The 18,596-nt window shown below is 35.3% G+C and overlaps 1 protein-coding gene across 1 annotated transcript in view; it reads left to right on the top strand.

Moving 5' to 3' along the window:
- LOC126945923 (UPF0764 protein C16orf89-like) overlaps window positions 1–17,760 on the top strand; it is a 31,264-nt gene extending 13,504 nt beyond the window's left edge. Inside the window, exons 2-4 of the mRNA XM_050775884.1 lie at window positions 329–432; window positions 1,659–1,767; window positions 17,695–17,760. Coding sequence (XP_050631841.1) covers window positions 329–432; window positions 1,659–1,767; window positions 17,695–17,760 — 279 coding nt within the window. The remainder of the gene's footprint in view (window positions 1–328; window positions 433–1,658; window positions 1,768–17,694) is intronic.
- The last annotated feature ends 836 nt before the right edge of the window (window positions 17,761–18,596 follow it).

Raw genomic sequence — 18,596 nt, forward strand, 5'->3', positions numbered from 1 at the left:
TTCCATTTTTCATTTTTGATGAATAATTAGCTATTGATTTTATTGTTTCTCCTTTCATAGTAATGTGTCTAGTAAAGGCTATAGCCTTTTTAGGATGTTCTCCATGTTTTTGGTGTTTAGTAGTACTATTAAGATGCGTGCAGTTGTGATGTCTGTTATTTATCTTGCTTGGATGCAGAATGCTTCTTGAAACTATAGTTTGATGCAATCCACTAGGCTTGGAAAATTATCTGCTAAAATCTCTGTAAATATTGCTTCTTTTCCATTGTATTTATACTTTTTTTTTTTTTTTTTTTTTTTTTTTTTTGAGACGGAGTCTCGCTCTGTCGCCCAGGCTGGAGTGCAGTGGCTGGATCTCAGCTCACTGCAAGCTCCGCCTCCTGGGTTCATGCCATTCTCCTGCCTCAGCCTCCGGAGTAGCTGGGACTACAGGCGCCCGCCACCTCGCCCGGCTAGTTGTTTTGTTTTTTGTTTTTTTTTTGGATTTTTTAGTAGAGACTTTTCCATTTAAAAAATTTTCTCTCCAATTTCTCTGTCTTTTATGATAATCTGTATATTTTCTATTCTTTTTTTCTCTTTATGTTTCAGTCTTTAGATTTTCGACTGGCCTATAGTCAAGCTCTCATCTTTTTTCTCGGTAATATGTCACGTGTTTGGTCAGAGAAAATTGCTTCTTTATACACAATATTGTAGTAAGTTAGACTAGAGGTGTACAGACTTGAAATGGGAAGTGAAGGTGTTGGAATAAAGGTGCAACTGCAAAATGTCAATAGATAATATCATACCAAATAAACAGTATTTAAAATCACTGATTTACTAATTATATTTCAATTATTCTCATACTCACAATTTTTGAAACACAAAGCATATTACTCTGAAATAGGATTATAATAATAAAGCCTAATACCTATATGAAGAAATATTATATTCTGTACAGGAAAATTGATAGTTATAATTTTACCTAATTTATAGAATTCTTGGCTTTGTTCCAATTTGTTTATTTGTTCATTCTTTTCTACCATGTTCTTTAATTATTTCAACTTATTCTTTTAATGCTAGATATCAACTACTATAGCATAGAAAAGTGGTACTCAGTAAGGACTTTATATCTAAGCAGTTATGCTACTTCAGATAAAAAAGTTAAATTTCTATTTTACATTTTTCATCTATGGGGACAATAATAGGCCTTAACTCATAGTTATTATGACAATTTAGCAAGTATCTATCTATTTATCTACCTATCAACTATTATGCATCTATGATCTAGCTATATAGCTGTCAATTTATCTAGCCATATTATCACTTAGGAGAGTTCCTGATGCACAACGGATACTCATTGAAAGACAAATATAGCCATTACTATTATTTTTATGGTATTATTTACTTTTTGCTATGTAACATTATTACAAACATAGAAGCTCAAAATGACTAATTATCTCCGATTGTGAGGGTCAGAAACCCGGCCACAGCTTAGGTTGTTCCTCTGCTTCAGGATTTCTCATTATACTACTTATTTATTTATTTATTTATTTAAGACGGAGTTTTGCTCTTGTTGCCCAGGTTGGAGTGCAATGGCCCTATCTCGGCTCAGCGCAACCACTGCCTACAGGGTTCAAGCGGTTATAGTACCTCAGCCTCACAAGTAGCTGGGATTGTAGGCACGCGCCACCACACCCAGTTAATTTTGTATTTTTAGTGGAGACGGGGTTTCTCCATGTTGGTCAGGCTGGTCTCGAACTTGTAACCTCGGGAGATACACCCACCTCGGTCTCCCAAAGTGCTGGGATTACAGGTATGAGCCACCGCACCCGGCCTTAAGCTACCTTTAAGATGTTGGTGAGGGCTGTGTTCTCATCTTAGGTTCAATAAGGAAAGAATTCACTTCCGAGCTCACTTGTGGGATTTCTGACAAGATTCAGTTCCTTTTGATCTTTGGACTGGAACCTCAGTTGCATCCAAGCTGTTGGCTGGATATAAGCTTCAGTTCTTTTTCATGAGGGAATCTCCATGGGGCCGCTCACAACATGGCAGCTGACATCATTAAAGCTATCAAGGGATAGACTCTGCTAGCAAGATGGAAATTACAATCTTATGTAGCATAAGTATGAAAATGACATCCTATCACTTTTGGCTACATACTGTTTGTTAGAAGAAAGCCACAAATGCTGTTACCTATACTCAAAGGGAGGTAATCACACAAAGATGAATGCCAGGAGGTGGGGTCTGTGGGGATTATCTTAGAGTCTATCCGCAACAGCTATCACCACCCTTAAGAAACTCAGAAATATCTTCAGTTGTATAGTGGAGAGTAGGACAAAAAACAAAAAATTTAGAAATAATTCTTCTCAGGCAGTCACTTTTTACTATTCCCTCTTTTAATACAGTTCATTAGGGCCTCACATCTAATACTGTATATGAACAAGAAAGAAGTTTATTTTTTATAAAATTCTTCAGGACAATACATGCGTGTACATATTGATTTCTACATAGTCAGAATGTCTCTCAAATAAGACCTCAAAACTTATTACATGAGATAATCTTTGAAAATGTACAATTTTTGACGCAGTGTTCTTCTTTAAACCAGTATAAAGCAATATCACAAAATCTTGATTAGCATATGACTGATAGGTTAAAACTCCACCTCACCTTTAGAATGAAAATAATATTTTCATTTACTGAATGATTCCATTTTAAAAATAATATCCTTCTGGATCATTTTATGTATCAAATGTCATAAGAATTCCTCTGGGCTACATATTCACTCATTAGCATTTATATTTATATTCCCTAGAAGTGACCTTAAAAAGTATCTTATATGCTTCACAAAACCTCTGCTATTTCTGAAAAGTCAAGGTAGTTTATTTTGCTTCACAAAACATATGCCTTGATCTTCTTTATCCAAGACGAAATTTTAGTTTGATCCCATTCAAGCTTTACAAATTCAGCTCAAGAAGCTGCACCCAAAAGTGCAGGACCTCTGCCATTTCTACAGGCGTCTCTTATTTCATAGCTACCTGGGTTTCCTCACCTAGAAGATGTCTTGCCTCCTAGTGAGGCTTATCTGTCTGCACTGGATTTCAAGGAATATGACTGGTCAGGAAATTCCTGCCAGGAGGGATGGATTGGAGCAGTTGGTGTTTAACAACATTAAAAATTTCATTAGCTAAAAGACCAGGAAGCTAACAAACACCTGAAGGGGTGGGAACAGCCCGAAATCCTGAATAAATGCAGGTAGAAACTTCATTTCTAGTCAAGGTGTTCTATGGCAGTTGGAGGAAAAACTACCTAAATGTATTGAGTACCAAGCAGGGTTGGATGCTTGGGAAGATGGGGTAATAATGTGGTTCCGAGGCCAGGTGTAATGACCCATGCCTGTAATCCCAGCACTTTGGGAGACCGATGCGGGAGGATCACTTGGGCCCAGCAGTTCGAGACCAGCCTGGGCAACGTAGTGAGACACTGTCTCTATGATTTTTTTTTTTTAATGCATCAGGCATGGTGGTACACACCTGTAGACCTAGCTACTTGTGTGGCTGAGGTGGGAGGATGACTCAAACCAGTGAGGTCAAGGCTACAGTGAATGATAATCATGCCACTGTGCTCCAGTCTGGGAAACAGAACAAGACCTGTCACAACAAAATAAAAAATAAATGTAATACAGTCTCTGACTTCAGGGATATTTAATAGCGTAAATAAAGAAGTAATAAAATATACTGTTATGATAAGGGAGGAGCTGAGAATGCTGGAGGGCAAAGGTAGAGAACAATAATTGTAGGGGTTGCCTTTCATGGAGTACCTTCAGCTACTATGCTAAGTTCTATACAGTAACTGTCTGATTTAATTAATAGTCCTTTGCAGTGAGATAGATATCATTGTACCAACTTACAGAGGAGAAAATTATGGCTTGTAAAATTATAGTATTTTGACTGAAGTTTTAGGAATAGGTAATAAGACCTAGAAATTCTAACTCAATTCCATTTAATTTAAAACACCTAAGTGAGAAAGTCCAACTAAGCATGTTACTGATAGAGATTTCAATTGAGCAGATAATCAAAATATACAGAAAGCAGGAATTGTAGCCTTCTAGAGCATTGTGACAAGAGACTAGGTTTTGTATTCACAGCTGAATTCGTTGAATCATGACTGCCACTTGATGCAATTTTCAACAAGTTCCAGGATAGTTCTGAGGATTGGCTTATCTATATTTTCATGATAATAATACATCACAGGGTTATTGCAAGCTAAGTAGTCAATAAAATAAAATTGATTTTGTTATGATTACTTTTCCCTGTTAGATGTGGGCAACAAAATTGGCCAAGTGTGTATTACAGACTAGTGGTCAAATTGGCTTAAAAAGTTATCTGAAGAACAAGGGATATTTACTGTGTCTTGGGATCCATAGAGAAACACTTTAGTTAGAAACATGGAAAACATGTCAAGTGAATTGTTTGATGAGCTCAAGTGCATGAGGTTTAGGAAGTAAAACTAAATTTGTGGAGGAAAGCTTCTCCTAGTATATACAGATAAAAGAATAAAAACAGATTTTTCTTTCTAGTTCATGATCAAAACCTAAACAAAGTGTACCAGCCAGGCATTTTACTACAGTGTCACATCTCCTCTGAGAAGTAGTATGATAAAGTTGACCGTCAAGTTGAATAGTGACTCGGGGACCAGTATTCTCTTCTTTTGCTTACTTTTCTCAAGTGAGCCATTTAATAGAGATATGTTGATCTGATAAGGTAGTGCTGACCACATTGGACAGAAGAGCTAGTATAGATGCATTATCTGTGTGAGGTGGTACAAGGGATATATCACTACTAGTAGTGGTAATTAAGGATATGATATGAGAATATGTAATTCCTGAAGAAGACAATATAGAGAAAAGAGCCAATAGTCTGTCCTATCTTAGGGAAGGTAGCAACATTTAGGTATAAGAGGAGGAACAGAAAGTAGCAGAAGAATGGCCAGAGAAGGAGAATGGAGACTTCAATGGCTAGGAGCCAGGTAAAAAGGTGATCCACAGTTTCAAATGATGCAGAGAAGTCAAGGAGGAAAATTACTTAAGTTTAGCTTTCCACAGAACAGCGTAAACATAGAGAACTATGGGAATCTCAGACCATATAAGGATCCCTGATGTCTTCCTAACAAAAATCAAGCCATACACGTGTTTCCGTTCCAGAGCCTTTCAGTATATTTACTGAATTAAAAAGGTATTTAGTAATTTAATTGATGACAAATGATTATTTCTAGGTGGACTAGATCCATATGTAGTAAGAATCTGGAGTCTTGTGACATTATTACTCCCATCCAAAGTATATAACATATGAAGAATATTTAACTATTTTTCCACTGATAAATAGAACTGTGTTTCTCAGATGAGATGATCTTGATGCTGAAACTGAAATGTATTTGATGTCTATAACGTGTTTGCTTGTTTTATGTTGAATAACGATACTTAATTTAAGTAAATGATGGATCCACATGGTTTATGAGCTTCATCAAATTTCCCTCATCATTATAAGAAAAATTGTTCTTAAAGTTTTTCACGATCATCTCTACGGTTTTCACTGTCACAAATATGCATAAATGTTGTTGTTGTTGTTGTTGTAGCCTTGGGATAAAATAATGCTTTAGAAGTCCTGATCCCTGAGTATGAAATAAACATTTATTAACTGTTTAATTATAGAAAATAACTTTGAGATATTAGTAAGATAAACATCTATTATATTCTGTGGCTTTCTGGATATATATTTTATATATTTCATTTTTATACCTTGCCTTTTAATGGAAGTATTTCTAATATTGGTGGACAATATTGCTTCTCCTATTTTGCTAGCCTTGAAAGTATTTAAACAATATTACTTTTTTAGCCTAAGTCAATGCTACTTTTGCAAAATATATTATCAGAATTTAGAAGTTAATTAATTGCTTAATTTCACTTGGAGAAATCTTTGATCATAAACTCAATATTTGTTTTTCTGTCATTCTCCTTAAGCAAAAATGAGTCTTTCCAAGGGACAGTTGTGGTTTAGAGCAATATCTTCTTTTTAGTCCAATAATCTATTCACTCGGTAGACTGTCCTGCTTTCAAGATGAGATATCAAAACCTGACTTAAAATCACCCTTTTCAGATCCATATCCTTGGCTGTCCTTTGACTGCCATATCCTTGGCTGCCATTTGGCTCTCATTTCTTTGGCTACCATAGGTGCTTACTTGATACAAAATTGGCTTTTCTCACTCATTAAAGGTGTTTAAACTGAAAGACTTGATTTTCTCTTTGCTTTTCACAACCCGTCAAATTAACCTTCACTAAAAATGCAGAAGAGATATAGTGATGTCTTAACTACCTGTTCCAGTGACACTTTCTGTCAAAAAACAAGTGACTTTCAAATTGAAACCAAATGTCTGGCACAGCTAGCTCATGATCAGTCTTGATTCTTCTCAAGGTTGCTTTAACCTTTGATAAGGGTAATTTAGCTCCAATATAGAGATAATTGGTAAGTTGTGCTTCCTGTGAAACTGTCAGAGAAAGTTGGTTACTTAGTTACGACATGCTTCTAAATCTTTTTCATCTGTCTCTCACAGCAGAAACACACATAAATGGTAGAAACAGCTAAGCATTGTAAATTGTGTGGTCACTGGACTTCTGATAGTATGGTGCTAGGAGCCAGTATATTTGAATTTATCCTTCTTAAAGTACTTTCCAAATGGCTACAATATATAGGACCCTGTATATGTGGTTAATTCCCTGATAAGAAATGAATCAAGTCAGTATTAGATTAATAAAATATGATAATCTTATTTACCTGACAAGATCGCCATGTGACATGAAAGTTTTGATACTGATTTGTAAAATTCAAAAGGTAGACCTATGCAATCAATTACTCAATTGTATTGTGTCTTAGGATTTACACAGAAACACTCGAGTTAGCAACATAGAAAAAATCAAATCGATTGTTTGATGAACTCAAGTGCCTGAAGTCTTTGAAAGTAACCCAAAACGAGAAGAGAAACTGCACCCATTCTATACAGATAAAAGAATGAAAACAGAATTTCTTGTAGTTTGTGACCAAAACTTCAGCAAATATTTTCAGTCAGGCATTTCTTACAATGTCACATTGTCTGTTGGAAGCAGTGTGATGAGGTTGACAGTCCAGTTGACTGGAGACTCCACAGACCAGCATTCTATTCCCATTCCAGATTTTCTCAAGCAAGTCATTTACCTTGTTTATATGAGGTTCTTCTGAAATATATTTGAAAATAAATGCTGTTTCTAAATCATTTTGAACTGCACGGAATTCTTTGATACTATTTCATGAGTGCAATTCATTATATCATTGAGCTTATTAGTAAGAGAGTCCCTGAGACATGATTAAAATCTTTCACAGATGAGAAAACTAAAATCCAGAGAAATGATTTTCTTATAGATGTATTTTTCAGCCTTGGCACTATTGACAGTTTGATCTGCATAATTTCTTGCCATGTGAGTGAGGTGCCCTGCACATTGTAGAATGTTGAGCAGCATCTCTGGCCTCTACTCATTAGATTCCAGTAGCAACTCCCCAGCCCGAGTCATAACTACAAAAAAAGTCTCCAGATATGCCAAACGACCCGGGGAGAAAATTCCTTAATTGAGAACCACTGGCCTAAGTCACACGACATGATAGTGGCTGAGTTAGAAATGAAGTCCAGGCCTACTGACTCTTCCTATGGTGGTATTCTTGCTCAGTCACCCTGTCTTACATGCTAATTGATATGTTGGGTAGGAATAGATATCAGGGAGGAGGGAGAGAGAGAGAGAAAGAAAGGGAGAGAATAAAGAAGCAAGGCATTCTGAGGATTGGATTCTGGGGCAAGCAGCAAGAAGATTCTAATGGAAGATATTAAAATATTAGAAATGTGCAGAAAAGTGCATGTGGTTATTCAGAAACCAAGGCAAGCTAGAAGCCAGAATCTTCTAATCCAGGTCTCATTAAGGTAGGCTCATCTCTTAACGAAGTTACATTTCGTGTCCTTCTTCTCCCAGGGCCTTGAGTGTCCCTGTGAGTGTGTAATCTTCAGAGTGGATTTTGGTCATTCTGAATGCAGAAGCCTCTCAGTGCTCCCTTGGGGCCTTCAGGTGTTCTCCTGAGCTTTCTTTTAGGATTCTCTACCACTGGATATTGCACACGGATTCGGAGAGGAAAGCACTGACCCATTCCCGGACACATAGGGGCTGTTGGCTGCTTAAAATTTACTCTATTTAGTTTGGCAGATTGATCCATTGTGCATCTGCTTGTGTGCGTGATTTTGTTTTATTTTGTTTTTATTTTACTTAATTTCCTCATCTTTATTAAGATAAAACAAACATATATATATATTTAATATGTACAATGTGATATTTTAAAGTATATACATACACATTGTGAAATAGTTAAATCAAACTAATTAACTTATTCATCACCTCACACTTATATTTTTGTGGAGAGAATATTTAAGATCTATTTTCTTGACAATTTTCAAGTATACATTATTATTATCATAGTCACCATATCATATAATAGATCCCATGAATGTATTCTTCCTATCTAACCAAATTTAGATTCCCTTCATTTTTAAGGCCAAAGAGTATTCCATTGTATTTCATTTTGGGTGTGAGAGAGTTAAAGACAGCTCCACATTTTGACCTGAGAAATTTTAAAGATGACGTGTTTGTCTTTTCCCATATTTCTACAAGGAAATATTTGAGACTGGGTAATTTATAAAGGAAAGAGGTTTATCTGGCTCATTGTTATGCAGGCTGTATGGGAAGCCTAGGGGCTTCTGCTTTTGGAAAGGCCTCAGAAAGCTTCCAATCATGGAAGAAGGCAAAGGGGGAACAGCCATATCACATGGCAGGAGCGGGAACAGGAGGTCAGAGGGAGGTCCTACATGCTTTTAAATGACTAGATCTCACAAGAACTCACGATAACAAGGACAGTACCAAGAGGCATGGTGTTAAGCCATTCATGAGAAACCACCCTCACAATAGAATCACCTTCAAGCAGACCCCACCTCCAAAACTGGTGATTACAATTTGATATGAGACTTGGCAGGGACACAGATCCAAACTGTATCAGATGGTTGTGAAATGGAGAAGCCTGTGTAATGAACTGACTTGAGGGAAGATAAGGAGCATTGTGTGGTGCGGTTTATATTTCAGATGTCATTAATTATACAAGAGTTTATATAAATTTTGACTTAAGGAGAGTTACAAGATGGAGATATGTATTTGGGAATAATCAACCTATTGCTACATTTAAAACATCAATACTGGACAGAATAATAAAATCTATCAAAAAAAGCATTCAAAGAATGAGCCCTGCAGTACTCCAATCTCTGGAAGTTTAGTGAAATGAGAAGGAATTCACTAAGGAGACTGATTAGAAACGGCAAGTGCCATAAAAATGAATGCCAGGAGGGCATAGTTCCATGGAAACAAAGTGAAGAGACCATACAAGAAAGGATGGTTAACTGTGTCAAACACTGCTGGTAGAAATAAACAAAATAGGGGGTAAGAAAATAATTTAAATACATGGAAGCTATTTGTGACATTGTCTAGTACATTTCTGATGGAACATTAGAGTTGAAAGTCTCATTGGAGTGGGCCCAAGAAAGTACGAGAGATGCGGAATTGGAAACCTTGAGTGCAAGGAATTCATTTGAAGAACTTTGAGATTACAAGGAACAGAGAAACAGGGCTGGAGCTTCAAGTAAGTGTAGATTCAGAAGTGTTTTAAGATAAGAGAAACTGTAGTATGTCTCTGTATTGATGTGAAAAATCCAACAGAGAGAAAAATTATAAAGATTCTAGAAAGAGGGAAGAATTGAGAAAGTGGTGTTTTTTTCTAGGTTAGGGTCTTACACAAAAGTGGAACAGATGATCCTAGAATGGAGCACAGACAATATATCAATATTAATAGAAGAAAGGTAGAACATGCATGCATATTTGCCAAAAGATATATAAGATATGTTATAATTTAAGGTTTGTTTGTGAAATTCTGCTTTACTCTCTCTCTTCTTTCCTCCTCCTATTCCAATCAATGCCATTAGCTAAGAGTGAAGATGGGGAAGGAAGTGTTGGACATTTGAAATAGGAGGAGAATGCACAAAATAGATTTCTCTGACAGTGGGGAAAGGGGTGAACTGCAGAAACGTATTACAATTGCCTAGTATCATTAAGGTCCTTGACTAACTTCATGAGGTGTAGAATGGTAATCCTCCTAGGTTTCCAGAAGTGAAGGAAAACCAGATACTAGTAAGCAGATGTAAAGACTATTCCACTGACAGACTATGGAATTCAATCTAGGGGGAAATGAGGATGCAACAGGGCAAAGTATAGTAAAAAGTTACCAGGAGAAATGGGCCTTGGTGGGGAGAAGATAATTGGAATTGTGGTACTAGAAGAAGTACACTGAAATTATAGGATACGATAGTCAGAATGGGATTCTGGAAATTGAAGTTATAAGGTAGTTACATCTTTGGTTATGACAAGGACTAGGATATACCCATGGGAGTGTGGATAAGACTTGGTGGAAGCCCAAATCATTTGAGAAGAGGACATTTTAAAAGTGAAATTTTAGGGTACTTGAAGCATCGTCCATGTGAATAATCCGAGTATCAATAACTATGGCTAAAATGGTCCTAGAGACAGTGATGTTGTGTCAAGATAAAATCTTTTAGAAATAATGAAGAGTGACACCAGAGTCTCCAAATGGTAACAACAGGGTAAGACAGAGTGATTTAGTTTCATAATATAATATTCAAAGCAAAAAGGTTGAAATATGAAAAAGGAACATATAATTAAAATATTTTATAAATATTTGGGAGATACTTGGCCATTTTAAAGTATATTACAAAGAGAGAATATTGACTATTAATCTGCTATGATTATCTTCTTTTAAATTACTAAAGTCACTCTGGTTAATTATAATCTCAGTTACCAAATTATAACATTTGTTGAGATAATTAGTAGATTGTTCAGCAGTCATCTCTGATTTACCTGTAGTTCATTAAATATGAGGAGAATCTTCAAAGTAGAAATGTGAAAATAGAAACTGGAATTCATTTTATTACCAGAAGAACGTGAAAATCTGGGAAAATGATTCACCCAAGATTATAATGTTAATCATTAGCACAGCCAAAAATGAAATATAACTAGAGTTTCTGAATTAAAGTTGGTAGATTTAACCAATAAACAAAATTAAATGAAACAAAAACCACAGCAGTAGCAATAAAAATAAACAAAAAGAAAACAGAATGGTTAAACTTTAATTTCAGATAAACATCGAAGTTTTAGTTTAGTATTAGTATGTCTCAAATATTGCCATGAAATATACTAAAAAATCATGTGTTTTCAACCCTGTCCTGATTAAGTCAGTTCACTTGTTGTCTCTGCCCCTATCCAATGGGGCCGGGTAACCTAGCTGTATAAGTAATGTGTGCATTCATGTGTTCGGAGAATGTTGTTATACCCTAAGAAAAATGGCTGTGTTTTCTTGGTACTTATGCATAGTACTTTACGAGAGTTGCAGGCAATTATAACAGAAAATCAGAGAAGCCAAATAAATTTAGTGATGGGTAAAGTATTTGTTTAAAAGCTCATCAGAGTAAGAATGAGCCTATGATCCCATCAGATTAAGTATGCAGACTAAATATGCATCTTTTATAAGAACTGTTTCTTGTTTCTCTTTCTAATAGTCTAATAATTCAAGAGCTTCTTGTCAATAATAGTTACAATTTCTGTGAACAGAAGAAACATTGTTGGAGGTCAGTCAAGCGTACTGTCATCATGGTAAATGGTAAAGTCATCTTTACCATTTTCCTTGCCATGGTTGTTTGTAATTATTTAAAATCACATAATTAGCATAATTATTATGACCCAGGACAGTAAATGTTCACTTACCTGCACATATTTTATATTAAACCTTTTTGAAAAAAAAACTATTGGCTAATCTTTTTCGGCAACAGAACATTTGGTTCCATAGCAATTCAAATTATTTCTAAATGACTTACCAGATCATTAGAGATTATACTTTACTCCCGGACAAAATTGATTTATTTAAATAGAAAATGATTTGTTCCCAGATTAACACAACCTTAGCATTTCAAGCTATTGACTAAAAGTGTCAGCCTTTCACATTTCAGATGAATAGACTCATACTTACCAAAATGATGAGGCACCAAAATGGTGAGATACCTAAGCAGATTGGGTTTGGTTTCTTGTCAGTTTCCACAAATGGCATTTTTTAAACAAACAGATATAAAAACATTATTTACTTGCTATTAGTTTGGCTTTGCTCATGTTCTTTACTTAATTTATATTGGTATTAATTAGTTACTAGACATTCTTTTTAGAATGACCTCCTGCAAATTCTTCATCTTTAAAATACATGAGATAACATAATATTTTAGTTTCTTAAATGCTAAAAAAGTGCTCATTCACAAACATCAGAAAATAAATTGCATAAGGCAATATTAAAATATTAATTAGAAAGTTAAGAACTTCAATAACATTGGGTTAGTACCTACATTTCCCAGTGGCACTAAGGATTTTAGAAATTGACGTTATCTTCATCAGGTTAATAATAATAATTTCTCTTTATTCCAGAGTGTATATATGATACAGTCTGTTTCTCATAATGAAGCCTTGAAATTATTTTGAATCTAGAAACTAAATATCAGAAAGATATTGACTTGTTCAGCATCATTTAGCTAGTAGAGCTGGGATACAAACTCCAAAACCTGTGATCTATCCACTGTGAAGTTACGTACAGCCTTTCAAAAAAAAATACAATACTGATTAGTGATGTATTATGCAAGAAGTTTTCTGATCTGAATAAATCCTTATTATAAGTTTATAACAACTTATATTTATATACTGCTTTACCATTCTCCAAGTCCTTTTACTTATTTTACATTATCCTTACACTACTTCAATTTCATTTGAAAATCATATCAAGCCTCAGAGATAGATACCAATGTTACCAGTAGATACCAATGTTACCACAAAATAGCCAAGAAATGACATGATGTTGCCAAGGTCACAGGTGAAGCAACAAAGCAAAAATAAGATCCTGATCTCTTGTCTCAAAGATATTCTACTACACCACCCTGAAAATGCACTATGGATGCTGTCCTCACTTTGCTTGGGCTCTGACTGTCTGCACTAAGCATCCCTATTTTACAGACATTCCCATTATCCCATTTAGTTTTTGATACCTACTTTTTATGGTGGTGCTCACCTGATGTTACTCAGGCTCTGACAATCTTACCTGCACCACCATAGCTTCTCCCAGACTTTAGGCATGGCGCCCTGCCTTACTTGGCTCATCTAATGTCTTTACAATTGAATTGTCCTGAACCAGAAAAAGAAGAGTAAAGGCTCTTAAGGAATATGGTCCCAGAAAGAAGGGAAATGCACAAAAACAGTTCCATTGTTACTCAGCTTACCCTTTGCAGTTTTCAAACTAGGAAATGCTTCCTAGTTTGCCGAAAACAAGTGGCAGTCTTACTGAACTAAGGGAGATATAATTCAGAACTTGGGACTGTCAAAATGAATGGATACTAAAGAGGAAATTTTTCTAGAGAGGAGAACCACAGAATAGGCAACTCCCAATCGGTGTTTCTCATAAAAGATATAGTTGACTCACTCTGAAACCTCATAAAAGCAGGTAAAGCATTCAAAGAACCAGCAGAAATTAGCAACTGGTAGGCTAAAGAGCAAAACAGTGATCCCAGCTGCTGTGTGCTGAAGTGATCCTTCCACCTCAGCCTCCCAAAGTGCTGGGATTACAGGTGTGAGCCACCTTACAAGCCTCCTCTTTTTTTTTTTTTTAACTTCATATTCAGTATTGCCAAAGTATGTCAATTTTATCTTTCCAAAGGATACACTTCCAGCTTTGTTGATTCTCTTCGTTGTTTCATATTTTGATATTTTGTTAATTTTAGCTCAGATCTTTATAATTCTTTTCAAACTTTTAAATCAACTTGAGATTTAGCACATGTGTTTTCATTATTATTTTCTAATATACACATTCAATATTACTTTTTCCCATGAAGTACAATGTTAGAGGCATTGCACAAGTTTTGTATCCATTTTAATTATCTTTTATCTAAGTATTTTATAAGTGTTTGAGTTATTTAGAAGCAAGTGTTTTAGTTCATAGTTTGAAGTTTTCATTTTTAAGTTATTTTTTAGTGATTGATTTTTAGTAAAAGTAATGCTGGTTAGAAGATAGCTTATGTTTTATGACATTTAATATTTATTGAAATTTGCTTCATGACCTATCACATTATCAGTTATTGGAAATATCTCACATGCTTAGCAGAAAGGTGTGTTCTCTCCAATTGTCAAGTAAAGAGTGCTGTTAATACATTAAATCAAGTTTTTAAATGTTTTTTATTTTAAATTCTGCTAAATGTGTACTAATTTTGTCTTTCTCTCTTTGACTGCTCAATAATTAAGAGGGATGTGTTGACATCTACCACTGTCTTTGTAGATTTGCCAATATTTGTATTTACATATACAATCTGTTCTTTATGTATTGTGAGGCCTTTTTAAGTTCAAACAAATTTTGAATTATTATAACATTTATAATATTGTAATTTGTGCCCTTATCATTGTATAGAGACACTAATTATCAATAATAACATTTTTGTCCTGTGGTTTATTTTGTCTAATATTAATAGAGCTACTTTATTTTAATTTAGTACTCATTTAATACATATTTTCCATGTATCTATTTTCTATCTTTATGTATCTTTATGTTTTAGGATTTAATTTTTAAATTCAATCTGATAATTTCTGTCTTTTAACTTTTAAATCGAATCAATTAACATTACATTTGATTATGGATATATTTTGATTTATTTTTGCTACCAAAAGTTATTCTTTCTGTTTACTTTGATTAATATGTGTTTCATTTGTTCTCTCCTTTTTAGCTTTTTATGAACTGATCATTTTTTAAATCGTTGTTTTATTTTTGCCGATTTGAAGGATATATAAATTTATTTTCTATTATAGCTAATCTTGCCATCTTAAAATGTATACATATGATAGACATTTCTAGTGGCTAAATTAATTCTATTCTGTGTCCAACTAAAAAGTCTAGTTTACTCAGGATCTCAGACAAGTAGGAGTGGTAATGCCACCCAGTTTGGGTTAGCAAGTTTTAAGCTACAGTCTACTGTGTGGGGCTTTCCTAAAGCAACTGTCTTCCTGATTTTAAAAAAAGGGTGGCGGGGTGGGGAAGTTATCTGGCTGGTGTTTGCCTTTTAACTTTTACTCTTGACTCTTCTTCCTACCCAGAATATCAGGCAGAACAGTCATCTTGTAAGCATGAGACAGACTACCACACTCTACATTTGACAGTGAAGGAAGTAAAACAAACTCTGTGTTACTGGTGAATTTGCACATCCATAGTATGGTCCTCAATGGCCTTCCTCTGTACTCTAAGAGAATCCAGACTCAGACACTCCATCTGAGAAACTCTAAGAGAATAAAAAACCATCTTCTATTTTTTTTTCTATTAAATACAGCTTCTAATAAAGTATAAGATTCTAAAATAATCACAAATTCTTTTCTCAAGCAATAGAAACACCTTAGAGTGCTTTAATTCTAATCATCTCAATAACATTTTACTTGTTATTTCTGCCCAGTATTTTAATCCTGCATGGAGCCTATATTAGTGTCCCAATCAGAGACAATCATAAACAATACAGAACATTTGCTCTGGGAGATAGTCCCAGGGTGACACTGGCCCCTGGGATTCTGCCCTCCTAGGAAACTGTGACACCAGTTGTGCAGATATCAACAGAAGAACACAGGAAACATGAAAAAGGAAAGAAATGTGGCACCTCCAAAGAAACACAATAATTCTCTAGTAACAGATCCTGATAAAAAATAAATTCATGAAATCCTCAAAACAGAATTCATATTATTCGTTCTAAATAAGCTCAGTGAAATACAGGTTAGTTCTAAAAATTGGTACAAAGGGATCAGAGAAACAATTCAGGATATGAATAAGAAATTTACCATTGATGGACATTTGGGTTGGTTCCAAGTCTTTGCTATTGTGAATAATGTTGTAATAAACATACATGTGCATGTGTCTTTACAGCAGCATGATTTATAATCCTTTGGGTATATACCCAGTAATGGGATGGCTGGGTCAAATGGTATTTCCACTTCTAGGTCCTTGAGGAATTGCCACACTGTCTTCCACAATAGTTGAACTAGTTTACAGTCCCACCAACAGTGTAAAAGTGTTCCTATTTCTCCACATCCTCTCCAGCACCTATTGTTTCCTGACTTTTTAACGATTGCCATTCTAACAGGAAGGGGAACATCACACTCCGGGGCCTGTTGTGGGATGGGAGGGGGGAGGGATAGCATTAGGAGATATACCTAATGTAAATAATGAGTTAATGGGTGCAGCACACCAACATGGCACATGTATACATATGTAACAAACCTGCACGTTGTGCACATGTACCCTAGAACTTAAAGTATAATAAAATAAATAAATAAATAATTTTTAAAAAAATTTACCAAGGAGATACAGATTATCAAAAAGGGCAAAACAGAAATTCTGGAGCCACAGAATTCATTGAATGAAATGCAAAGTATGTTTGAAAGCTTCAACAATAGATCAAATCAAACAGAAGAAGGAACCTTAGAAATTGAAGATAGGTCTTTTGCAATAAGCCAGTCAGAAAAAAATAAAGAAAAAATAATTTTAAAAGAATGAGTAAAGTTTTTGTGACATATGGGACACCCAAAAGTGACCAAATATTCAAATTATCAAGATCCCAGAAGGCAATGAGCAAACAATATGGTTAGAAAACCAATTTTTAGAAAAGGAATAGGTGAAAACTTCTCAAGTCTGGCAAGAGATTTATACATCTAGATAAAAGAAGCTCTGAGATCCACAAACAGATAAAATGCAAAAAGGTTTTCTTCACAGTACATAATAGTCAATCTGCCAACAGTCAAAGACAAAGAGATTACACTAAAAACAGTAATATGTATATATCTTTTTAGCTATGAAGAAATTCCCATCAGACTAAAGCAGATTTCTCTGCAGAAACATTACAGGCCAAGAGGAGAATGGGATGATATTTTAAAAGTGCTGAAAGTAAAACGCTGAGAGCCAAAGATACTCTGTCCAGAAAAATTATCCTTCATAAATGAAGGGAAAATAAAGTATTTTCCATGTTTGAAATGCTTGTTCCCTGGGGCCATAAAGAAATAGCACTTGACGGCACCAGGGAACAAGCATTTCAAACATGGAAAATGCTTTATTTTCCCTTCATTTATGAAGGATAATTTTTCTGGACAGAGTATCTTTGGCTCTCAGTGTTTTACTTTCAGCACTAAGTTCAAGACCAGCCTGACCAACATGGTGAAACCCCGTCTCTACTAAAAATACAAAAATTAGCTGGGCATGGTGGTGCATGCCTGTAATCCCAGCTACTCAGGATGCTGAGGCAGGAGAATCGCTTGAACCCAGGAGGCGGAGGTTGCAGTGAACCAAGATCACACCGTCGTACTCCAGCCTGGGCAACAGAATGAGACTGTCTCAAAAACAACAACAGAAAAAAAAAGAGAAAGAAGAAATAGCTCTTGAACATAAATTTAATTTCTTCAGCAAGGCCATTTTTACTTTTTGCAGAAAGGGTACATTCGCCAGCAGTTTTGCCAAGAGAGTACACCGAACAAAGGAGATGGTCGTTTATAACCTGACATGTGCACCCTACTGCTGTGTCCGGTTTCCGTTGGCTGGAACAGGACCTCACATTCTGTATTTGTCCCCACTGGCTAGCAACTTAGAACTTTTTAAAAGCGGCAAAGGCAGAGGAGAACAAAAGAAAGAGGAAGTAACTTGTGGAGTGCTGAGAAAGGTAAAAACACCTTCAAATAAGGAAGAGGCACAGACTATGACCTAATGCTTGCTTGGACCAGTATAAGCATGTCAGGGCAAATATTTAGGCTAAACTGTGGGAGCCAAAAACATAAAGTACATTGATTTCTTTATTACCTCTGGCAGATATTTAAGGTTAGCACAGGTCTTTGAATACATTTTGCTTCTAAGAGAAGTTACTATTTATTCCTAATTAGATGGAGAGGAAAGCCTTTGAAGAAGAACCTCTACTTTACTTTTCACAGCCAGATAAGCAAAAGCTGCAGAAATTCCTCATCACTACACTGGCCCTACAAAGAACACTCAAGGGAGCTCTAAACCTGGAAGCAAAAGGATGCATTTACCATGATGAAAACACAAACAAGTATCAAACTCACAAGAAAAACCAACACGCAAATGAGAAAGAGAAAGGTCTTAAGTGGTACCACTACAAGAAACCACTAAAGTGCAATGATAAATAATAACAGAAAAAGAAAGGAAAAATAGAATATACCAAACAATTAGAACACAATTCACACTATGATAGGGACAAAACTTTGCATATGAATAATATCCTTTAATGTAAATGGATTAAACCCTCTGGTTAAAACAGATACACTAGTTAAGTGGATTAAAATATAACATGATCCAACTCTGTGCTGTCTACAAGAAAC

Source organism: Macaca thibetana, chromosome X (assembly GCF_024542745.1).
Source record: "Macaca thibetana thibetana isolate TM-01 chromosome X, ASM2454274v1, whole genome shotgun sequence".
Lineage (NCBI taxonomy): Eukaryota > Metazoa > Chordata > Mammalia > Primates > Cercopithecidae > Macaca > Macaca thibetana.